Raw genomic sequence first — 26,147 nt, forward strand, 5'->3', positions numbered from 1 at the left:
CACTCTGAGGTGGAGTCCTGGACCATAGGCTGCCTGGGATCTTTGTGGAGAAGAGGGGCTGCTCTGCTCCCACCCACATCACAGACCGGCTCTGGGGACACCCACTGCTACCACACACCCTGTGCCACAGGCCATCCTGCCCCAGCTGGGACCTTATCACATAGAACTTGCCCCCTGTGGGCTCAGGGAGGAAGCTGGGTGTTAACTAGGTTCTGGCTCTTTGGGAGGCCATGCATGGGAGCTAGCAAGGAGGGTAAGAAGGGTTGAGATCAGACTCTGAGGGGCAGAGACTCTGGAAGAAACAGAGGAGGGCAAGCTGGGCAGGAGGGACCTGGTGAGGAGAGAGAGAGGCATGGAACTTGGGAGGGAAAAGAGAGAAGCAGATGGGGAGTCCCCAAACAAAAGACAAAATGAAAGACACCAGAAGACAGAGTCTACTGGAAACACCAATATAATGCCATTTACAGCATCACTTTTTCTTGTGGCTTTTTAATCTGTATTTTCTTTAAGATTCACTTGGCTAATATCGTTGTGAGCCGTGTGGTATCCCCCAGAACTGCAGAATCAGGGATGAGGGAAGGACCCTACCCTGACTTGCGCTTTTGTTTTTATTTAGACTGTGGTTTTTGTGTTTTGTTTTGTTTCTTTTACACTTTGAAGCTTTGTTTTTTTAATTAGTAATGGGCTAAGCTGGCTCAACAGTTAAAAGCACTTGCAGAGAACTGGGATTCAGCTGGCAGCTCACAGCCATCAGCAACTCCAGTTCCAAGGGATCCCATGCACTCCTCTGATGTCCATCAGCGCCGGACACATACACACACAGACAAGATACTCACTCACAGAAAACAAGTAAAGCTAAAAAAGGTTTCTGTCTTAAATTAGTAACGAAGATTACAACCTGTATCCTCCTTTCTCTCGGTTCTTATGAACCAATTGGCTAGAGGGCTCTCATCGTCTAAATTCGGCTCTAGAGGAAACACCTGCAGCTGTGATCGAACTGTGGCGGGGGCGGGAGGCATCCGATGTGTTTGCAGACAGCTGGGCAGTGCCCTCGGACGCATCTCAAGAGCTCTTCATGCAGGGTCCCTCGGCCACTCTGCCTGTGCCCTTTTCCCCCTTGTCCCGACTCTGCCACTCCTGCCTATCACTCCCCGGTTCCTAGCTAGCCAGTTGCTGATTGGTGAAGTTTCGAAGCCTTCATACCAACCTGCATAGCTTAGAGCGCAGCCCCTGCGCGCCAATGCGTCAGTTCCTACTCGCTAGGAACCAATCTCAGTAAAACGCTGAGTTCAATACTTTTTAAGCAGATTGTTGTATTTTTCACTGTAATAGCCACAAACTTTAAAAAAAAAAGTTCCTAAATACATGTTGCGTTCTTCATTCGGCAGATACAGGTCCACACATACAGGAATCATGGAATTTCTGAGAGCACTTCTGGGGCCCCGGCATTCTGGGCAATACTTACCGGTTTCCTTAGCTCACTCGTGATAGCACTATACTGCTTTCCCTCGAGACTCAACGTGCAGTATAGGCAAAGCTTGACAGCCTAACCCTGGACTTCCGCACTCTGGGCACTCAGCACCCAAGAGGCCCACAACCTGCCTGTCTCATGAAAAACCATTGGCACTGGTTTTACTTCCCCAGAGACCTGAAGTAGAGTTGAGATGCAGGTATTTGTAAACAGTAATATCTGACAGATGTGGCCTAGTAGGAAGTAGAATTTTTGGACTTTCAATCCGTTGGTTTCGACTAAAATACTGTTCAGGAAGACAAGATACCTTTTAAAAATCCTGAAATGGTAGCCATTTTCCGTTATAAAAGCTACCCACCTTGAATGGGCGCAGAGAGACAAAAGTCATGCCAATCATTGCTGAGGGGTGAGCTTGGGGGACATGCAATGGCGGTCATCGTTATTAGAAGGCTCTTGAGGAATCATCGAGGAAAGAAAGAAGCAGCACTCGGGAGGCAGGGGCAGGTGGATCTCTGTGACTTCAAGGCCAACCTGGTCTACAGAGTGAGTTCCAGAATGGCCAGGGCTGTTACACAGACAAATCCTGTCTCAAAACACCAAAAAAAGAGAGAAAGGAAGGGAAGAAGGGAGAGAAGAAAAAAGAAAAGAAAGAAAATAGAAGCCCTTATTTGTGGCGATTACTAGTACGCAGAGTGAAACAGCCCTCTGGCCCGAGGGTGCCTTAATGATAGAGCACTCACCGGTGTAGCAGCGCCTGGTGTAGATCCCAGCACCAGGAAAAACCAAAAGAAATTACAGATCATACAGAGCTGTAATCCCAGCTCTCTGGGAGGCTGAGGGGAAGACCGCAAGCTCCAGAATACCTGTCTCAAACAAGCAAATTGGTCTGCAATCCAGTAAAGCTTCCACTGACAGTAACGCACTAAACTTGAGGTGTGTAGGGTCTGAAACACCAAGAAGGCTGTTAGGTCATCCAGTACGTCCTGACGATGAGGAAGGAATGAGAAGGAGAGGTGAAGAGCTGAACAGAATTGTGGGAGGAAGACAGTTCATCTAACCAATATTTTATATAATTTGTGATATAAATGCAAAGATTTAAATATACGGATAATTTAAATGGACTTTATATCATTTACATGTATAGCAATGTACATTAAATAGTGCTTTAAATCATCTAGTTTTTGAATTTCAGCACATAGATACATGCACCATGTACATGCAGTGTTTATGGAGGCCAAAGAGAGCATCAGATTCCTTAGAATGTGAGTTAAATCATCTTTTTTTTTCTTTTTATTTTTTCGAGACAGGGTTTTTTTTGTGTAGCTTTGGAGCCTGTCCTGGAACTCACTTTGTAGACCAGGCTGGCCCACAGTTGTTACAAATGACGTACTATCAACAGTCAAACAGTGTGCTCGATTCCAAACAACACCCAGTCTGTTTGTTGAGCGCATACAGAACTTTAATCGCACAAAAGCGCCGTTGTTTTTGTGAATTCCATTTCAGACAGTTGGCATATAACCCACACATAATAGTATTGCTGTGATTTTTAGTCGTTTCTTATTTAAGGATCCAAAATATATAATGTTCACAAAATAACACTTGGTAAATGTTAATCAGCTTTTATTTCTACTCCTTTGAAAACACTCTATCCTGATCACTCACACTGATCTGCACGACTAAAAGTTAGCTAAGACGGCCAGTCAGTCCGACCAAAACCCAGAAGTACTTGACTCAAAAATCAAAAGCCTGTCCTGCTCTACAAATCTTCCCGTTCGCAACTCCTAAAACCAAACGAAACTGTCCTAGTGCGGCCGCCCGTAGCCAGGAGTTTGCCCTTTCTGGGTTGCACTTGAGCATCCACACAGATCTACACAGTGCCTTAGGCTAACTCCCAAATCTAAGAGAAAACATGAAACGAATGTGAAGATCTGTAGTAATCCCAGTCCCAGACCGGAAAACCTCACCCCTCAGCTGTAACTCCTGCATCTTCAGAAGTCACTGTCACACGAGGCCGGAGGCAGGAATCGATCCGAATCAGCATGAGTAACGAGAGTGCGTCTGTGATCAGGAACGTGGGCCCTATGTTCCAGGATTGATCACACGCCTGTGAAGTGATGGGCTTTTAAGGCACATTTCAACAAAAACCCATTATATAACCAGCTTCAAAACGGAAGCTCCACTTCTACATGGCAATTTTATGTGGTTTACCAGACAGGCAGATGTCTTACCTAAAAAATAAAGTCTTATTAAAAATGCAATTCTCTGTTCAATGAGAAATACTTTGTAAAAACTATTAAGAAAAGGAACCGGGATACATGTGCTTAATAGAGAACCTGCCCAACGTGCACAGAGCCCTGGGCTCAGTCCTCAGCACTGTTCAAGACAAGCATGTTGGTGTACTGCTATAATCCCAGCACTACGGGGCAGTGAAGGCAGAGGGATCAGAAGTGGGAGATAGCCCTGGGCTACATAGCAAGTTTGAGAGCAGCCTGGGCCATCTCAAACCCTGTCTCAAAAAAGCAAACAAACAGCATCCTCTCTCTCTCTCTCTCTCTCTCTCTCTCTCTCTCTCTCGTGTGTGTGTGTGTGTGTGTGTGTGTGTGTGTGTGTGTTGGGGGAGGGGGAATTAGACTCTTCAGGGTAGCCAACCTCCTTCCAACCTGTTGGCCAAGGCCCATCAGGGAACAGCTCTGAAAATTAAGGGAACGGAAACTTCTCTGGGGTTCCAGGCGCCTAACAATTCCTTTGTGGTCTCTGCACAGGGATCGTAAGGAAGGAGCCACAATGCTGTAAGGAGTGCTAGAAACCCCTTAGTACCGCACAGACTACTGGAGGCTCAGCTTGCAACATCAGACATCCATCATTGTTAGCAGCTTCGGAAGACCTCTCCCAGCAAGGTGGTGCACACCTTTGATCCCAGCACTCAGGGGAAGCAGAGTCACATGGATCTATGACTTCAAGATTAGCCTGGTCTACATAGTGACTTCCAGGACAGCCAAACCACACACAAACAATAAACAAGCAAGAAACCAAGTATAAGACTTGGGGAAGGAAAAGCAACTAGATAAGAAGGGACAAAATGCTTTAAACACTTCATATATTTTTGCAAGAGCAGCACTGATGTCCCTAGGAATCTTTTCTAGGGTCATACATGCCTGACAGTGCTAACCTTTGGAATGGCTTGGTACAGACCTAGATTTAGGACTTCAATTCTCTGCTCATCTAGAAAAACGAACCCATGGCTAACTTAGACCTCTTGAGGCGGACCTTTTCCCACAGGCCACAAGCTTTCCTGTGTCAGAATTCTCTCACAGAGCAAGTTGGTAGCAAGCTGAACTTGGTAGGCACGGGAGGGAGGACACAAGGCACACTGTCACAGATGGACGGGTGATTCGGGTACCAAATGAAGCCACCAAGGACTAAACTCCATAGTGAAGACGAAAGACCTGCTCCATGCCTGTGGCCATGGAGCACTAAAAACTGGTCCTGAACAAAGACTTTAAACATAGCACAAGAGGCCATTCACAGGAGCCAGATACACACATGTACACAAATGTATCTAGTCTGAGAGGCCATCTGCCACTGGGACTCTCTGGGAACCCTCTCGGCCTGTTATTTTACCTCCTTGGCAGGTACAGAAGTACCTCCAGAACATTCCCAACAAATCCATACTATTTCCCCCGTCTCCTCAAACAACATTCATATATCTTTATACTAACCGGCATCATTTTAGAAATCTGGTCCCTAAGGTTCATTAGAATAACGCAGCAGAAAGAAGTCACCCACTTGAACACACCGACTACAAAGACGTGTGCCGAGGGAGGGAGTTTCATAAAGACTGGGTGGGTAGGAAGGCATGGCCAATAGGGATACAGACTTGGATGGAAGACTGGTCCTGATATTCTTCTAGAAAATTCCCATTCACACTCATTACAAACACAAGTTCTTACTGTTCTTGCCTGGAGCTCCCAGCCCAGACCTACTATCCCTGCTCCACTGAAAAATGATTTCCCCCATAACAATTGGTAGCAAAGGTTCCCCAATTTACAAAAAGTCTTCACCAATGTATTACTTTGGATGAATTTCCGATGGCCGTATGGACCATAGTATGCACGCCCTTGAGAGTTTAGAAAAAGTCCTTATCAAAGTTCATCTCTAGAGGAAAAATGTGAAAAAGTGCAAAATATGTACAGTTCCTGGCAGTTCTCACGGGGGGGTTTTCTGATTATCAACACGGAAGTTTACATTTATGCAGCGATAGAGTGGGCTCACTTTGTTACTGTACAGGTTTTTGCTTCGAAGAGCTCATTTTATTTTAAAAAGAGAGTACTTTCTTTGTCCTGAACAAATCTACGTCCGTGTCGCAGGCTCCTCCTTCCTGAGGTGCAGTGTGGCTCGGCACCCCCATCACAAGTGTGGGCTCAGGCTCCTGATAGCCCCCCTACAGCAGCACGCGAGGGGTCCCGTTAGGAGTAGCTCCTTTCTTCTTCCGTAAGCGACTCTGGGCTTTTCGAGATTTCACCATCTTCATTCTCACCTCGAACACCTCATGGATGGCCTTCCGGAAGCAGTGAAAATTGTAGTCAATAAGGCCTGCAGGAGAAGAAAAAAGGACACTGTAAATGAGTGGCCCGAGACACAACCTGTCACTCATGGCACCCGCTGCCAGCAGGGGGCAGCAGAGGCACAATCACGGAACAGGTCCAGCATGGCAGGTGGTCAGGAGAGGTGGGTGTTTCCTGAAGAGACTATTCCAGGAGCTTCTCAGAGTTTTCCACAAATCTCCAAAGGTGTCCGTGCCCTCAAAGATGTGAGAAACCACTGAACTGCACTAACTTCTTCTAATCATTCAGATTAAAGACTAATTGCAATTAAGAGAAATCAAGGCTGTCAAGATGACTCAGCAGGTGTGTTTGCTATGCAAGCCTGCCGGACCTAACTAAATTCCACCCCCAAACACAAATCAAGGTGGAAGGGGAGAACCAACTCCACACATACAATAATAGCAACAAACATTTTTTTCTTATTTTCAGAAAAGGCTGGCTTCACAAGCCTGACAACCTAAATTCCCCAGAACCCGTCTGAGTTCAAGGCCAGCCAGGGCTACATAGTGAGACCCTGTTTCAAAAATAACTAAATAATTAAGTAGGGATTGGTTATTTTTTGAGACAAACAATATGGAAAGACACCACCTAACATACACACATACACACAACACATACACATTAAATATGAGCTGAGGGCCGGGTATTGGTGGTGTACGCCTTTAATCCCAGCACGCGGAAGGCAGACACAGGTGGACCTACTACATCAAGCGTTTGAGTTCCAGGACAGCCAGGGCTACACAGAGAAACCCTGTCTTGGGGGAAACAAAACAACAATTAAAAAAAAAAAAAGATGATGAAGTTTTAAATGTGCCCATTTCCCTATATTCCTTAGTTATAGCATTAAATTAAACTCAACAACTAGGTTTCTAGTTAGTTTACTATATCCTACAAAACCTGCCTGCCATCAGAGATTGTGGCTTCATAATAATTCACCAAAGATCTATACGATCAGTTTCTACTTAAACTTAGTTTCACACATCAGATATTAAAATTAACGGTGAAGGCTAAACGAGCAACTGTATTTGTGCAGCATGAAGCATTTACCTTTAGAAACTTTGTAGTGGGGACCCTGACAAGACTTTAGTAGAGGCTCCCCAGGAGCAGACAGACAAGAGCAACATCTGAGCGGGAAGGGCATGGCGGCATGTCTGCATGGGACTCTCGCCAGTGTGCACAAGTTCATCGCAACTAGAAACGGGCAATTCCCAGGTCAAATGTTGTCAGTCAAAGGGGGCCAGATGAGGACCTGAAGATTATTTACCATTTTTGCAACTTTTTGGTTAATTATAAGATTAGTTCACAATAAATGAGTTCTCCAGCCCAGCTCAAATGTTCCTAGGTTTAAGAACCCACTGCCAGCTGAAGTTATACACCGACGTGGGTCTTGTTTTCCTCAGCTTCCAAAATGCACAGGAAAGAACAACCAACGATAAATGTGGGACGAGATGTAGAACGTGCAGGTCTGTGTGCAAGTACACACCTAGCTCTACACCTCCAAGAGCCTAGCTCGCCATCTTTTTCTTAGATTACAGTCTAGTGACATTGCTCTCTTCCCTTTCCTCCCTCCTTGCTCTCCTTAAATTCATGGTCTCTTTTCCATGTTACTCCATGCATATGTATACAAGTATATGTTCCCAAACATAGCCTGCTCTGCTCAGTCCCTAGACTGCCACCTGGATGCTTATTTTCCGGGCTGATCATTTGGCACTGGACAACCAATTGGTGGGCTCGTCCTTAGGGAGGACCACCTCTCCTGCTCCCTAGCTAGCCATCTTTAGCTGACACAAGCTGAGGCTTGGCGGGCATGCCGTGTCTACGCACATTCAACAGGCGACAGAGGCGGCGCGGACTGAGGCGGTTCTTTCAAATCACATCAGAAATTACCTTTTCTTTCAAAGCTTTCCTCTCTGACAAAGCAAACGAGCGCCAAGAACTTTGTGACCTCTTTTAAATAAAGAACCGTTGTGTTATTCAGCTTTATAATGGCTGTGGACTCCTTGTCATACGGGGCTCCTGCTCCATCTTCTTTGAGACTAAATGGAGACAGAAATCAGAATGCATTTGACCTTCAAGAAAGAACTACAAACTGCAACCCAGCAAGAGACCCCCACCTCAGCACACAGAAAACTATCACCCTAACAGACTGTTTATGCATGCAGTGCCTTTGGGGAAAAGATCACACAGGCACTGGAGGTGTGGCGGCCCTGATAGTCACAGGAAACCCTGTCTTGAAAAGAAAAAAAAAACAAGAGGCTGGGGATGTAGGTCAGTGGTAGCACCCTTGTCTAGCAAGGTGAGGTCCTAGGGTTCATCCCCAGCTCCACAACTCCACAGAAGAAAAGGCAGTGCCGGAGGAGGAATGGTAAAATCTGACCACACAGTAGATAGCAGAGACATGTTCGATTTCAGTGTCCTGCAACAATGTGTTCTTATTCTCAGGAAACACAAAGAATCAGTAGATCCTCAATCAATTTCCCAACAGTCCAGCTAAAACATAAATGCCAGCTGTGCATCAGGAAAATAAGAGCAAATGTGTCAACATGGTTAAAACTGGTAAATCCCTACAAAGGGCATACAGTCCATGGTGCAGACACCAGTTACAAAGGACCCAAAACACGCTCCTCTAAACTCTGAGGGTACCGGGCATGCACGTGGTGCAGATACACACATGCAGACAAAACATAAAGGTTTCGGGCTGGAGAGATGGCGCTGAGGTTAAGAGACCGACTGCTCTTCCAAATGGACCCAGCAATTCCCAGCACCCACATGGCAGCTCACAACTATCTGTAACTCCAATTCCAGGGTACCCGACACCCTCACACAAACATACACCTGGGCAAAATGCTAATGTTCATAAAATTAAATTTAACACAATGTTTCTAAACGTGCGAACAGTGACTGTCTCCAGACAGTGAGGTTACAGACTTCTTGGCTTTTGCTTTTAGTTCGGATCTAAAGCAGGCTTCTGCAGGCCAGGCAAGGGTCCTATCACTGAGCTCAAATCCCTGATCCCAAGCTAGCTTACTTTTTATGCTTGTCATAAGGAGGTATTGCCTTTACAACCACAAAAAGTAACACAGCAGACAAAATAGAAGAGCCAAAAAAATTACAAGAATAAAGTTGTTAAGTTTTGCAACTGAAATTGTTCGCTTTTCCATCTATAAGCAAGGAAAACATGTGAAGGTGGAATACATGTGTGTGTGTGTGTGTGTGTGTGTGTGTGTACATCCATGTGAGTGTGTATGTCTCTGTGTGTGTTTATGTGTGTGTCAAGCTGCTGACTACCAGAGCCTCAGTTGAGAGAGTCCTTCAAAAACAAACCACCTTGTCTCCAGGAGGCAACTGAGAAAGGGCAGGAAGACTTCCTGTCCCAGACCCCCTGCTTCCTGGGCTGCCTGCTAGGGACTAGTCTCCACCCACATTTCTGCTCCCACGGTGCTGGTTATGGAGCAGGCTCACAGCTGCTCCGGTGGCTGAGTGTCTCAGGGTGGCTGTGACCATGACCATGACCAAACAGCTTGGGCAGGAAAGGGTTTATTCTGCTTGCACTTCCATATCATTGATCATTAGCGAAAGAAGTCAGGATGGGAGCTCAAACAAGGCAGGAACCTGGAGGCAGGAGCTGATGCAGAGGCCATGGAGGGGTGCCGCTTACTGGCTTGCTCAGCCTGCTTTCTTTGAACCCAGGACCACCAGCCCAAAGTGGCCACACCCACAACGAGCTGAGCCCTCCCACATCAATTACTAATTAAGAAAATTCAGCCCTTCAGGCATGCCTACAGACTATCTCACGGGGGTATTTTCTCAAGTGAGGCTCTGTCCTCCCTGCTGACTGGAGTTTGAGTCAAGCTGAAGTAAAACTAGCGAGCACCCTGAGGAAACTCTGGAGCACTGTGCTCCAAACCCGTTCTCACGGAATCCGTGGGTTCTCAGAACCCCAGCACTCCACTCCAGAAACGTCATCTCTGACGAAGCCCAACTGCCTCGCCTCGTGTTTGCTTCAGCTGGTGCATGTACCTCTGATTAACATCATTTACCCAAACAACTAACCACTTCTGTCTAATTGCCACATGGCACAATAATGAACATGCATATCATTAACTATGGGGCCAGATAATTGTGCTGTTCACTGCACCGGATTACCATGGCAACTGAGACTGTAACCAGCCTCACTCAGCTTCCACTTACATCTTAGAAATAACAGACTAGAGCTGGAGAGATGGCTCAGTGGTTAAGAGCATTGCCTGCTCTTCCAAAGGTCCTAAGTTCAATTCCCGGCAACCACATGATGGCTCACAACCATCTGTAATGATGTCTGGCGCCCTCTTCTGGCCTGCAGACATACACACAGACAGAATATTGTATACATAATAAAAAAATAAATAAAATAAATAAATATTTAGGAAAAAAAAAGAAAGAAATAACAGACTATCACAGGGTCACAATCACGAAGAAGGTTTACCGCTAAAGCCATATGGCCATGTCTGATGACAATAATAAATTATGACAAGCACAACTTATCTAGGCCCCATCAAGCAGGAACATTATGAGCCTATTAACAGTGTTTTCGCTCTTACCACAGTCATAGGAGTAAGTATGTTATATGCACACACGTGTTTGCACGTACATAAACGTATATGTAACAGAGATAACAGAAAAATCACACAGGATGGGCCAAGAATTTTCAGATAATGGAAGACATAAGCAGCTAAGCTTGAAATTTCCAGAAGCTGATGGAGCAGGCTGAATGTCAGGGGGTGTGAGGCAGAGAGCAGAGCGGGTGAAAATACAAGGTCTAAGAGAATGGCCCAGCGATGTGTGACATCAGATAACGGCTCCCTCACACTCCAGCTGTGCAAACTTGTTCAGTGTACTACCGAGCATGGAGACTGCTTCTAACTGTAGTTATACAACTTTCCAACTGAAAAAGGGGGGAGGGGGAGTGTTGGCACACGCCTTTAATCCCAGCACTCAGGAGGCAGAGGCAGGTGGATCTCTGTGAGTTTGAGGCCAGCCTGGTCCACAGAGTGAGTTCCTAGACAGCCAGGACTGTTTCATAAAGAAACCTTGTCTTGAAAAACAAAAAATATAACTTTCTCCACTCTCTAATGTTATTTTAGGAAGTTTTGGTTTCTATGAATTGTTAAGGTCATAATAAAAATGAGCAGATGTCATTTGCCTGGTATTTTAAGTCTCTGTTACCCAGACAATTAAAATCAAATTTAAAAAAGTACTGAGCAGGTGTTTTCTGTACAGGGTAATGGAAATGGTCTCCACGCTTGTGGGTCTATTTTTACCCCATGGGGCATACTGTGTGTGCAGGTTTCTCAGCTTCTGACCATGATCGTTTAGACCAGGTTCAAAGTCTAGTCTGGCTGGAAAAGCCACCATTCTAAAGTCCGTTTCTGCGTCTGTAAACCAAGTATAGTAATTGTAATGGATTAAGTAAAATGCTGCGGATCCCCAAGTGGCTGCAGTGGCAGAAACACTGCAGGTCACCAAGCAGCGGCAGTGGGCAGCGGTCCCGAGAGCAGCCAGTCCCAGGCATGGATGCCACAGTTCCCCGAGTGGCTACAGTGAGCCACGAGTCCCAGGCAGGGAGCCACGTGGTGGGTGAGAGACCTCGATGGGGCAGCCAGTCCCACAAGGAGAGATAGACAATGGGCAAGTCTCTGAAGGCTGCTGGTCCCAGGCAGGGAGCTACACAGTGGGCAAGAGACAGAGGCATGGATAGGCACACCATGCAGAGGGAGGTTGGATATTTATTTAGTGGGTTATGGAAGAGAAGGGGAGACAGGGAGAAGAGCAAAGAGGGAGGGAGAGAGGGAGGGAAAGAGGGAAGGAGGGAGGGAAGGGAGGGGAAGAGGGAGAGAGAGAGAGAGAGAAGAGGGGAAGGGGAGAAGTGGGGAGAGACAGAAGCTGCCTCTTTGAGAGGAAGACAGAAAAGGAAAAAACCCAGGCTGGAAGCTGAAGAGTGGCTTGTCTCTTAAAGGGACAGGACAGATCATTACAGTAATCCCTAACTCATGGAACAACTAAATTAGATGATTGTAGCATGAATAATAAAAACCCAGAGACAGATATTGGGGTTCAACCTGGAGATCAGAAAAGCAAAGCAGCCAGTTACTGGCTCTTCTACCTCTGACTGAAAATGGGCGAGAGCCTGTCTCCACAAATCCTGAAGACTCCACAGCCCACACTTCACTCTCCACTGAGTTCCTGTACCTTATATTCCTCTCTCCACCCAGCCATATCTCTCCTGTCTCCACTTCCCTAGTGCTGGGATTTTAAAGGCGTGAGATCCCAAGTGCTGGGATCACCTTTGTGTGAATTCTGTCTCTCTTTTAGGCAGATTCAATCTTGGTAGCCAAGGGTGGCCTTGAATTCAGAGATCCGTCTGCCTCTGTTTCCCAAATCTTGGGATTAAAGGTGTGTGCCACCGCTCTCTGGCCTGTATGGCTGACAAGTGTGACTACCTTGCCCTCTAATCTTCAGGCAAGCTCTATTTATTAAAACAAACAACAGACCATTATAGATGATACCAAAGTTTTAATCACAATAGGCATGTGCTCAACAATTACCTGCTATTATTGGCATGTTAAATGATCTATTTATAGATCCTAGTCATTTAAAATGAAAGTACCGAAGTCAAGTAAACGAATGCAAAGATGCCCAGAAGCTATGAAAAGGCAGGCAGGTGAACAGGTAGTCCTCCGTTTCCTCCCCCACATGCCCCGCCCGCCCCACTTCTCCCTATTTCTACCATGCTGAGGACTGATCTCAGGACTTGCTTCATAACTAAGCCACACCTCCAGCCCTGGGAAGGATAGCACAGTTATGGCCTTTAAGAATACACTGTGGGGGGGGGGGAGGGGAGACAGGGGACTTGTTCTAATTACAACAGTAAATAATGCTTTGCTTACCCATAAATACAAGAGATGTCGATCACCACGTCGATCATATCGCAGCAGAGCTCGTAGGTCTGCATGTCCACGGGAGTGCTGTCAGTTGCAATATAAATCTTACTGACCACGTCAAACAGAAATGCCTTTTCAATTCCGGAATTCTGACAGGTGGGGGAAAGACATGCCTTAAAGTAACAGCAAGTTCCGACCACTTCGTGGTTATATGAAAAATGATATTCCACTGCACTAATTAGGGAAGAGGACATGGAGGGAAAGGAATAGCAGCATGGAGGGTGGGTGCATTAAATAACGTAAGCCTCCATGAAACTGTCACAGTGACTCCTTGTACTGTGTACAGTCAACAGACAACAATTTTAGAATAAAGTGATTTCTTTCAAGATTTAAAAAATTATATGGCATCACCAATGCAATATATAAATAAGCCAAAATTATCAGGAACTCCTATTGAACCATTTTATTGCAATTTTAACTCTACTGTCATACATTTTATGATGGGTTTGAAAGGACACATGAAAGGCTGAATCAGTCCAAGTTATTTATCTTTGGTAAACCACGTGGGCAGTGTTTCCTAACTCTTGGCCTGGCCTTTGTAGGAGTCTTCAGGCTCAGCACTCAGACAATGTTGAATTTCCTTATATTCATGTATTTTTGTTTCAAGGATGGTTAGGACTTGTAACAGCACAAACGTGGAGGTCAGAGGACAACTTTTGGGAAGGAATTAGTTCTCTCCTTGTATCGTGTGGTCTGGACTGGATGCTGGTGTTAAGGCTTGGCAAACCTGCTGGCCCCAAAACCAGGCTTTCTGTTCCATATCCAAGGTAAGACTCTGTTAATACTAATGATTGCCTCCCGCTTGAATAAGCAATCCAAGCGCACCAGGGAAACACACACTGCCAGAGTTTAAAGGCTCTAAAACAAACGGTAGGAATAACCTTCAAGAGTGATGCTGAAGTGTCTGAAATGCAGGCAGGCATTACAACTTTTCACTCTTGCCGCGCTGCTCTCGGATTCTGCGAACGACCTGAGCAGGAGCAAACCATCTACTTACTGAGATAAAGATGTTCAGCAGATTCTCCAGCGTCGGGAGCTGTGGGATCAGTTTCTGAACCACTTTACTGAAGGCTTCAAATATTGAATGGTCATAAATGCTCGTCAGATAAAAGCTGAAAGAGAGGGTGGTATTTCATCAGGTTCTCTCTGACTGAGCAGTTGTTTTGGGCTCTGTCACTAATGCCAGTGATCTTATGTACAATTTTAACATACAAGCACCAGCTCCTTTCAGAATTCATAATGAATTGGTCAAAACCAAGTATGTCCTAGCTGGCAGCCTCTATCCCTCCCTAGTGCTAGAGCCAGGCTCAGTCTGCACTGACTGGCAAGCTTGGGAGTTTGGCCGTCCTGTGTGAGCATCCTCACACTATACAGAGACTCTGCCTCATTTCCACGTCCCGTGTGAGCATCCTTACACTAGAGACTCTGCCCTCATCCCCACATCCTGGGTGAGCATCCTTACACTATACAGAGACTCTGCCCTCATCCCCACATCCTGGGTGAGCATCCTTACACCATACAGAGACTCTGCCCTCATCCCCACACAAGCCTGTTGCCTCATTAGTAACTTTTACATTATATATACTGAAGCATGCCAATTTTTTCATCTCCCAATTTGCAAAGTCAATAATTATGTACTATCTTACCCCACAAAAGAGATGGAGACATTTTCCTGTGAATTCCTATCCTAATGATTTTCAGCCTCGTCTATTTGAGGTTATAAATACTATCCTATTAGGAATAACTATTTTTGAGTATCAGTTAGCATCCTGGGTTAGAGCCATCGGTTTTGTTGTGTTTTTCATATGAGATGAGAAGTTTAGTTTTAACAACTTGTTGAATACAAGAATAAAACAAAACACTATTTGCCAAAGGTTAGCATTTAGCAAGTACACAACATTTTAGATTTCTACAAACAAGTAAATACACGCCATCCATGCCTAGCCAGTCCCCACTCAGCCAGCTGTGGTGCTCGAAACCCAAGTCCACTGGCTACAGCCTTTCTTAGGACCCAGACTCTAAGGGTGTCGGCTCTTACCTCAGGTGAATTTTTTCTAAGCCAGCATCTGCAAGGTCATCGTTGGCCCTCTGGTGAATGTCTCTTTGGGTTTCAATTTTGTGATCATCCGACAGACCATCCACTTTATGAATAAACACCTCAAAGTTAATGTCAGTGTTCACTTTGTAGGCTCTGGTAACTGTGAGGTGGAGCCTGGCCAACGCTTCCATATAGTCATCCTGGAACAAAGGTCATGCCTTCAGCTTTGTTTCCAGAACCTTCTAGACACACTTATGGCCTGGAAACACATAGTTATGATCTCCAAAAATATTTTGCCAAACTCCCAACAACAACAACAAAATTCCGTTATTATGGACTTCAAGTATACAAACCTAAGTTTGCTAACACAGAGATGAGAAAATACAGCTAAAAAAAAAAATCCAGCTGATCTGGGTAGGCACAGTGTAGGTTGTTGGTTGATAGCCATAAGATAGGAGCCGCAATTCCAGCAATAGAACCTGGACCAATACCTAGGTCCTCCAGGGAACAGGATGCCTCCCAGCACTTGGGAGGCAGAGGCAGGCAGATCTCTGTGAGATCTGATCTACAAATCAAGTTCTAGGACAGACAAGATTATGTAGAAAGACCTTGTCTGAAGCGGGGGGCGGGAGAAAAGCAAGATGCTCATGCCTGTAATCTCAGCATTCCCTAAGAGGCTAAGGTAGGAAGGCTGCTGTGAATTCAAATCCAGCCTGAGCACCAGTGTAAGACCCTGTCTCAGAGAAAGAGGAAAGTGGGGCTGGAGAGAGATGGCTCAGTGGTAAGAGCACTGGCTGCTCTTCCAGAGGTCCTGAGTTCAATTCCCAGCAACCACATGGTGATTCATAACCATCTGTAAAGAGATCTGGCGCCCTCTTCAGACAGAACACTATATACATAATAAGTCGTAAAAATAAAAAATAAAAAGGGATCTAGAAACAATTTACCTCTGACAGAACCACTTCAATCATAGAGGGAGTGAGGACAAAAAGAACATGCAAAATAAACCACTTTTAAAAAAAAAGAAAAAGGGGAAAGGTGAGGGAAGAAGGAAGGCAGGGGGATCTTTCTCAAACATTATTAGACTTTCCTGTGACCTGCAGTAAATTTAAAAAAAAAAAACACACACAAAATCAGAAACACAATTACCAACCTAAATGACAACGCCTAGCTAAAAATAAGCAACTTTGGGCTGGAGAGACAGCATGGTGGTCATGAGCACCTGCTGTTCCAGCAGAGGACCAGAGTCGGGTTCCAGCACCTAAGCCGGGCAGCTCATAACCACCTAAAACGCTGCTTCCAGGAGAGCATGCACCTCTGGTCTTTGCAAGAACCTGTACTCATGTGCACAGACCCACACACACTAAGACATGTACACACGCAGACCCCCACACACTAAGAGAGGTACACATGCAAACCCACACACTGAGACATGTACACATGCAGACCCACACACTGAGACATGTACACATGCAGACCCACACACTGGGACATGTACACACGCAGACCCATACACTGGGACATGTACACATGTAACCCCTCACACTGGGACATGTACACATGCAGACCCATACACTGGGACATGTACACACGCAGACCCTCACACTGAGACATGTACACATGCAGACCCACACACTAAGAGAGGTACACATGCAGACCCATACACTAAGAGAGGTACACATGCAAACCCTCACAGAGACATGTACACATGCAAACCCTCACACTGAGACATGTACACACGCAGACCCTCACACTGGGACATGTACACATGCAGACCCACACACTGGGACATGTACACACGCAGACCCTCACACTGGGACATGTACACATGCAGACCTCCACATTGAGACATGTACACATGCAGACCCACACACTGGGACATGTACACATGCAGACCCTCACAGAGACATGTACACATGTAAACCCTCACACTGAGACATGTACACATGCAGACCTCCACATTGAGACATGTACACATGCAGACCCTCACACTGAGACATGTACACATGCAGACCTCCACACTGAGACATGTACACATGCAGACCTCCACATTGAGACATGTACACATGCAGACCCACACACTGAGACATGTACACATGCAGACCCTCACACTGAGACATGTACACATGCAGACCTCCACACTGAGACATGTACACATATAGACCCATACACTGGGACATGTACACATGCAGACCCATACACTGGGACATGTACACATATAGACCCATACACTGGGACACATGTAAACACACAGACCCACACACTGAGACACATGTATACATGCAGACCCAAACACTGAGACACATGTATACATGCAGACCCACACACTGAGACACATGTATACATGCAGACCCACACACTGAGACACATGTATACATGCAGACCCAAACACTGAGACACATGTATACATGCAGACCCACACACTGAGACACATGTATACATGCAGACCCACACACTGGGACACATATATACATGCAGACGCACACTCTGGGACACATATATACATGCAGACGCACACACTGAGACACATGTATACATGCAGACCCACACACTGGGACACATATATACATGCAGACACACACTCTGGGACACATACACATACAGACCCACACACTGAGACACATGTACACATGATTAAAAATAAACAATGAAAAGTAAAAATAAAGTAAATATATTTATTTGGGGGCTAAATTACAGCCATATCATAAATGCCTTAGATCCGCACTGGAGCTGCTACACAGCGCAGTATTTACCAAGTCAGCATCGAAAACGATCTTTAGCTCTGGGTGGAATCCACTTACTCATAGGCAGTTCCTTAAACAGCACTGGGCTGACTCAGGGGAAGAGGGTTCCCTGACCTGTAAGGCACATGCTAGTCACTCCCCTGGGCCCTGAGCTCCCGGATTTACAGTGCTGGAAGACAGATGGGGAGACTGGCCAGAAAACAGGTCTGTACACACTGGAGTGCCAGGAGAGCAGCTCCCGACAGCCCAGGCTTGTGAAGGGTCTGGGCACAAGCTCCGGGTGGGCCTGGGGAACCCACCACAGGTCTGGTGCTGTATTTCAGTCTCTCCTCTACAGACCTCACTGAAGGAAGAGTGAACCCCTGCACTCTGAGCCCAGTTCTCAGAGCTGGTCACACAACGTAGCCTCCTAGAGCAAGGGTTTGCTGAAGATGCTCCTTCTGTATTACACACATTTTGGAAGGCTAACAGACGGCAGAGTTTCAGGGAACTCTCTGAACGCCACTATGAACTGGGTTTGGCATTTCCTAGAGAAGCTGCTCCCTTTAGGCCTGGGAAATCCTCCAGCCAGCACCACGGTCTCAGACACTCTAAGGCCCCAACCTCACCCACCCGCCCCAGCGCTGGCCAGCCTGATCTCCCTTCCTCCTCTCCTCCCACTGAGCCCAATGGCAAGGCCCCAGTTGGAGAGGAGGCTGGGGAACAGGGCTCCTCACCAGTCAATGTCTCCCTACCCTTGACTAACGACCAAGTTGAAGGAGGTCTACAAAGAACTGTAGAACTGTTAATAAACTACTAAAAATAATTTTTATGACAGAAAACTAGATAATGCAGGAGACACAATTTGGAAGGATTTTAAATTCTTGCATAAATGCTATGACGAAACTCACCCCATATCCCTATAGCCCCAAGTTATCTATGTGAACACAGCTATAGGAACAAAGAACAAAAGTAGAACTGGTTATTCAAACACAGATGTGAGAGCTGGAGAGATGGCTCAGAGGTTAAGAGCACTGACTGCTCTTCCAGAGGTCCTGAGTTCAATTCCCAGCAACCACATGATGGCTCACAGCCATCTATAATGAGATCTGGTGCCCTCTTCTGGCATGCAAGCATATGAGGAAGGAATGGTGTATACATAATAAATAAAATAAATCTTTAAAAAAAAAAACACAGATGTGAACCGTGGAAAACAAGATACCTACCTCACATTTCAACAGTCATCTACAAAACGCACAAAAGAGTTACCATAATCAAGTGTGTACTACTAATAATAATTTGATTCAAGAGCTAGAGAGATGGTACAGTGGTTAAGAGCACTGGCTGCTCTTCCGGAGGACCCAGGTTCGATTCCCAGCACCCACATGGCAGCTCACAGCTGTCTGTAACTCCAGTTCCAGGGGATCCGACACCTCCATCAGGCCTCTACAGGCACCAGGTATAAAGGTTCACAGACATACATATAGGTAAAACAGCCATACAGATAAAATAATAAGTTAAAAATAATATTTTGATTCAGAAGAAAATTTTCGCTTAGAATTTTATCTACTTAATAACAAATATTGTAACATGTAACCTTCTAAATAAACTTTTAGATTGCAGAGAACCTGAAATCATTCCACACATCTTCTGGCACCTGCCCCACATCTATAAAGTTTCCCAGGTTCTTAGTTAGGGTTCTACTGCTGTGAAGAGACACCATGACCATGGCAACTCTTATAAAGGAAAACATTTTATTGAGGTGGCACCTTACAATTCAGAAGTTCAGTCCATTATCATCATGGTGGGACGTGGCAGCATGCATGGTGCTGGAGAAGGAGCTGAGTTCTACATCCTGATATGCAGGCAACAGGAAGTGGTCTGAGATACTAAGTGTGGCTTGAGCATATATGACACCTCACAGCCCAACTCTACAGTGACACACTTCCTCCAACAAGGCCACACCTACTTCAACGAAGTCACTCTTCCCAACAGCACCATTCCCTATGAGCTTACGGGGGGGGGGGGGGGGGGATTACATTCAAACTACCGCACCAGGTATATGACCTTATTTATGGGTTAGGTGAGTGTGGGCTATGACTGACAGGGAGCCTTTTCTGCAGAATCTGAGGGCTCTGGGAAATCCTTGTTTGATAGGAGGGCCTATTGCGGATTTAAAAACCCAAACCACTGACCCAGCAGGATGATTCAGCAAGTAAAGGTGCTTGGCTCAGGTCTGACAAGAGTTTGATCCTCTGAGCCCACAAGGGACAGGAAAGGAGCCTCTGGAGCCTCTGACCCCACATACATGTGGGCTGTGGTGAACGCAAGTTTGCACACACATTTGTATGTGCATCACACACACACAGATACACACGCACAATTTTACGAAAACCACTGCAAACGGATGTGGGTGAATGTGGAGAGGTAGGTGTCGCCCGTGGAGTCTGTACCTGGGAGTCGATGACAAAGATTAGTGCTCCTGTGCCCCGGAAGATCATCTCGTAGTCAAAGGTCGGGTCAAAAAAGTCAATCTGGCCTGGGAAGTCCCAGATCTGGAAGTTGACAAAGGAGCTGTTGGAGACGTCTTCCCTGCAGATCTTATTGGTGCTTTCCAGGAACAGGGTCTCACTCGGGGACATCTTGTGAAAGACAACTTTCTGTATGGACGACTTGCCACTCCTTCGGAGACCCATGAGCAGGATCCTGGGCTTCACCTCAGTGCTGAAGGGGTCGCTCAAGTCCAGAACTGGAGAAATCACAGGACAAACAGGACAGGGTGAGTCGTTCTAACGAGGGGTTTCACCTCCATGTCAGATGGTCTGTGACTCTGATGCTACTCTTCCACACGGTGTCCCCTCTGCCACCCACTCATGAGGGACAACTGAGGACCTAAGGCCATGAAAACCACCCTAACACCCTCACATATTCCTGAAGGGCAGAGTACCATTGTATATCTCAGCATCCCAAGCAGGGACTTAGGATCCAAAACACAGAGGCTTCCTGGAGCTCACGGCCACAGGTCTTTAGCCACACCCTCCCTCCACAGCCATCAGTCTCTGCACTTGGTTACCCTCTCCTGGCTGGCATCCTCGTGGGCCTCGCAGCCTAGAACACAGAACTCGAACGTGAGACTCAGACCTCTCTCCCAGGACTGCCCGCTTCAGCTTCCATCATCCGGTAAGATAACCACAGACAGCTATTAACGTTTAAATTCAATGAGGCTGGAGAGAGCCCCCAGTGGCTGCTTTTCCAGAGGAACGGAACAAAATCTTCTTTAAAAAAAAAAAAAGAATCAGCTTTAAAAATCCATAAAATATAGTGACAATAAAAATGTCTCAGGGGCCGGGCGGTGGTGGCGCACGCCTTTAATCCCAGCACTCGGGAGGCAGAGGCAGGTGGATTTCTGTGAGTTCGAGACCAGCCTGGTCTACAAGAGCTAGTTCCAGGACAGGCTCCAAAACCACAAAGAAACCTTGTCTCGAAAAACCAAAAAAAAAAAAAAAAAAAAATGTCTCAGGGCTGTTAGGATAGTTAAATGAAATCAAGGACCTAGAATAATTAAGACTCAAGCAGGAGTGATGGTGTACACCTGTAACTCCAGTACCTGGGAGGGTAAATCGGGAGGACCACGAGGTCTAGGCCAGCCTGATAAAAGGCATGAAGACTCAATCCGTCACGGATGCTGGGCCAAATGGTCATCTACATGCAAAGACCTAAGATCACTTACAGGTTAACTCAAAATGGACCAAACACCTCAACTTAGGGGCTAAAACTAAGCTCTCAGGAAGGACCACAGGCAACCTCAGATTAGACAGTTTCCTTAGCTGTAACCATGTACAAGTAACCACAGAGGAAGAGAGAGGCAGACTATATATCATCAAAACTTTAAAAAAAAAAGGGGGGGGGGGGAGCACCGTAGAGATGGCTCATCAGTTAGGAGTACTTGCCGTTCTTGCAGGTGACCAAGCACTTAGGTCAGGCAGATCACAGCCACCTGTAACTCTTGCTCCAAGGGACCTGACACCCTCTTCTGGTCTCCTCAGGGACACACACACCCATACACATGCACACGTGATAGAAAAACAAAACAACTCTTAAAAAAAATTTAAAGAAAATTTAAATTCTATCCCCATAATGGAAATTGTGACAAGGCTCTAATGACTTCAATACATGAAGAACTAAACTGTCTTGGTGAACAACCCAAGGGAAAGGGGGCCAAGGAACCAAACATCCTTCCAAACACGATGCACATACATCACTCTATCGTTACTGTCCAACAAGCATACGAGGAGATGCCCTGCGTCTGTGTCACTGAAGACACATGTTAAACCAGGAGAGAGGCCCAGGATCGAAAGTAGCAGGTGTAGGGAAGGGGCAGAACAGACATTGCCGTTGAAATTGTAAAATGAAATTTAAGTGTGGAACTACAATACGGCCCACTAGCAGGAATATACTTTTAAGAAGACATAGGCAGAGGGACACAACGGGGCACACCTTTGACCTCAGCACTTGGGAGGCAGAGACAGGCAGATTTCTGTGAGCTCGAGGCTAGCCAGAATTACATAGTGAGACCGTGTGTGTGTGTGTCCCTCCTTTTCAGCTTCTCTAATTGCTAAATTGGTAACAAACACCAAACACTTGAGTGTTTACCTATGGACTTTGGTTTTTGTTTGTTTTTTGATTTTTGAGACAGGGTCTCACTGTGTAGCCCTGGCTGTCCTGGAACTCATTGTGTAGAACAGGCTGGCCTCAACCTCACAGATACTATGTACAGTATTCAAAGCACATCTCAATTTAACAACTATTTAACTACATTTCTTCATCTGTGTGGGGGGGGTATGGTTTTCATGTGGAGATCAGAGGATAACTTGGGAAGAGTCAGCACTCTCCTCCTTCCATGCAGGTCCAGGTGGAAGACCAAATCCACTGGCAGCACCAGCTCACTGCCCCCAGACACCTTGTACCCGCAAGAACCTCCCCAACACCATGCCTACACAGCCTTCCCCAGTTCAACAACCAGTTGGCATCCATGGTACAAGCTGTAACCTAGGGTAGGATTAGGATTTTGGTAGGATGTACCTAAACACATTAGGTTCCTTCCTCATCAGCGATCACGCTCTCCTGGGACTGCCAAGACAAGTCTGCCTCAGGAAACCAGACAGTGGACTGAAGGAACAGGACTTAGGTCACAAGCTAGTGCCATCCCAAACTGAAGCCCTAAAACCAGAAGCAAGGGTATGTGCGTTATAAACCATAGCTGAACAAAGATACGTGGAAGGCCAAGCCCAACATACAGAACTCAAAGTTATGAGAAATCCCTAAGCAATACAAAGACAGCTGAGAGAGGAGCCTGCAGGCCTGGAAAACCGTGGTGCAGTGATTCTTACTGCAGTGCATGGGACCTAAAAGTGTCTGAGGCAGGAGCTGCCATCTTCCTTCCAGACACTCCCTCAAGGTTGAGCATGTGAGAGATACCGATTAAAATGTGAATTACAGAAGAGGACGTAGGCTCCATAAACAAAAGACGCGGGTTCACTAAAGAATCAGAAAAAAATTCTGGTGTTACAACAATGAATCTAGAGGAAAAAATTATCACCTTGGAGCACGAGCGATCCAAGGAAGGGCCATGGGGGTTCTGGAAACAAAAATATTCTGAGGACAAGGCAGACAGGATGAAAGGAGGACTCCACACCCACAAGGAGGGAAGAAGAAGAAGAGGAAGAGAAAGAAGGAGGAGGAGGAAGGGAAGGGGGAGAGAGAGGAGGAACAGGATAAAAGGTGTACTTCACACCGACAAGGAGGGGAAGAAGAAGGAGAGGGAGGGGGAGGAGAAAGGAGGAAGAAAAAAAAGCTCATTTCTACTACTATCCCTACTTTATTCATAATACTCCAAAACTGAGAACAACTCAAGTGTCTATCAACAGGTAAATGGATAAGCATCTTGCAGCACATCCTCGCCATACAAGGAACTAAGCAGGGGCTGGGTGCTTGCCTAGTATGCACCAACGTCCAACCTGGATCAGCAGCACAGGAAGAAAGGGAGGGAGGAAGGAAGTTGTTGGCGCTCACAGATGAACTGCAGAGAAGGATACAGTTCTATTTATTTCAGAAAATTCTGAAACAATATAAACTAACGTGCAATGGCACACAAGGCCTCAGTGGCTGCCTGGGGACAGGAGTCGGGGTAGAAGGGACTCCAAGGGGGTAAGGTAACTCTGCAGTGGATATGGTAAATAAATGCTTTACCTGACTGGGGAAGCTTTCAGAATCATATCAAATGTGTACTTATTTTTGCAAATCGCATTTTAATGCAAGTTATTTTAAAACTGCAATCCCAAGGAAAAGAAATTGGATGAAACAGTGTTCATGGGAGCAATGCCCTGGGGCCAGCCTGGGGAGTGGAAGTGCTGGGGATCTAAGGCAGATCATCAGACCTGGCAGCAAGCACCTTCATCTGCCAAGCCTTCTCACTGGCCCCACCTACTGATCTTTCTGAATACAACTTCTTCCAATAAATAAACAAAACACAAGCATTACAAACAATGTCCACAAGTTGTAAATCTTTCTGACCAGGTAACATTGTTAGATGCAGGTGTAGTCTTTAGTTATGTCTGGAAATGCAGGCTGGAGTCTCTCCTCTCACAGGGTGTGGAGGGTGGCAAAGGAAACTTTTTGAAGGGGGATGTGGGTGTGTAAGTTTAGAGGTGTCAGGTAAAGTAAGGTGAGTGAGACAGACGCACAGCTCTCATTGCACATGGGGCTGGATGTGCCTCCCTGCCGGCCAGGGTCCAGCACACACGAACTAGAGTGGAAAGATGGCAGCCACGTCAGCAAGATGCCATCAGCAGGGACCAGGGAGCTTGTGATGCAGTCCACCGCTTCGGTTTTATCTAACTGCACGCAACGTGCCAGGGACTACTGTGCCACTTCTGAAACCTTTCCCAGCTACTGACAAGTACCCAAGGCATCTGGGTAAGGAGGCTGCCCAGATCACAAGGCCGGATGTGGCAGTCCACTTGGCAGTTCCTCCGCATTAAAACCAGACCATTCCTTACCTTACAAGGTGACTTCACGTCAGCCATATGGCCTTCTAATATCAAAGATTCTTTTCTTCCCCATCATTTAAAAAAATTATTTTACATACCAATCACACTTTTCCCTCTCTCCTCTCCTTCCGCTCCCTACCCCACCACTCCCCCTACCTCCCACCCACTTTTCTGGTATGGGCGGTCCTTCTGTCTATGTGTTGCTTTTATTGGTTAATGAATAAAGAACTGGCTTGACCTATGGCATGGGAGGAGGAAGATGGAGTCAGGGAGAAGCCATGGAGCCTCTGCCAGAGTCAGACATGCTAAAACTTTGCCATGTAGCGATACACAGATTACTAGAAATGGGTTAAATTAAGATGTAAGAGTTAGCAAATAAGAAGCTAGAGCTAATGGGCCAAGCAGTGATTTAACTGATGCAGTTTCTGTGTGATTATTTTGGGTCTAAGCTAGCTGGGAGGCTGGGAACAAAATAAGCAGCTTTCTCCAACATTTTTCCTCCGTCTCCATGCAGATTGGGTAAGGCCTCCCACGGGAATCAACAAAGCATGACACATCTGGCAGAGGCAGTACCACGCTGCTCCCCACTCCATCAAGGCTGAACAAGGCATCCCCACCATAGGGAGTAGGCTCCAAAGAGCCAGCTCATGCATCAGGAACAGGTCCTGGTCCCACTGCTAGAGGGCCCACAAAAGACCAAGTTACACAACTGTTAACAAGGTGCAGAGGGCTTAGGTCTGTCCCATGCCAGTTCCAAGAGCTCCCACAAGCTCAGGTCAGCTGTCTCTGCGGGTTTCCCCATCATGATCTTGACCCCCCCCCCTTGCTTATATAATCCCTCCATCCTCTCTTCAACTGAACTCGTGGAGTTCAGCCCAGTGCTTGGCTGCGAATCTCTGCATCTGCGTCCATCAGGTACTGGATGAAGGCTTTATGATGACAACTAGGGCAATCACCCATCCCATTACAGGGGAAGGCCAGTTCATGCATCCTCTCCAATATTACTAGGAGCCTTAGCTGCGGTCATCCTTGTGGTTCCCAGAAGTGTCCCTGGCACTAGCTTTTTCCCTACCTCCACAATGGTCCCCTCTATCAAGATATCTTCCTCATCACTCTCCTGCTTATCCCGCCCACAACTCGACCATCCTGATCCCTCACATTCCCATCCCTCCCCTCTACTCCTCCCACCCCCAGTTTACCCAGGACATCCCTCCTACTTCCTTTTCCCAAGGAGACCCATGTGTCCCTCCCAGGGTCTTTCTTGTTTCCTAGCTTCTTTGGG

The 26,147-nt window shown here is 46.4% G+C and overlaps 1 protein-coding gene across 1 annotated transcript in view; it reads right to left on the minus strand.

Moving 5' to 3' along the window:
* Positions 1 to 3,324: 3,324 nt before the first annotated feature.
* Rragd (Ras related GTP binding D) overlaps positions 3,325 to 26,147 on the minus strand; it is a 28,604-nt gene continuing 5,781 nt past the window's right edge. Inside the window, exons 2-7 of the mRNA XM_041667789.1 lie at positions 20,270 to 20,565; positions 15,094 to 15,293; positions 14,053 to 14,167; positions 13,002 to 13,144; positions 7,963 to 8,111; positions 3,325 to 6,064 (exon numbers count right to left, since the gene is read on the minus strand). Coding sequence (XP_041523723.1) covers positions 5,913 to 6,064; positions 7,963 to 8,111; positions 13,002 to 13,144; positions 14,053 to 14,167; positions 15,094 to 15,293; positions 20,270 to 20,565 — 1,055 coding nt within the window. The 3' untranslated portion in view covers positions 3,325 to 5,912. The remainder of the gene's footprint in view (positions 6,065 to 7,962; positions 8,112 to 13,001; positions 13,145 to 14,052; positions 14,168 to 15,093; positions 15,294 to 20,269; positions 20,566 to 26,147) is intronic.

The sequence above is a fragment of the Microtus oregoni genome, unplaced genomic scaffold (genome assembly GCF_018167655.1).
Source record: "Microtus oregoni isolate MIOR12 unplaced genomic scaffold, Mior012 000017F_ref0000208, whole genome shotgun sequence".
Classification (NCBI taxonomy): Eukaryota; Metazoa; Chordata; class Mammalia; order Rodentia; family Cricetidae; genus Microtus; species Microtus oregoni.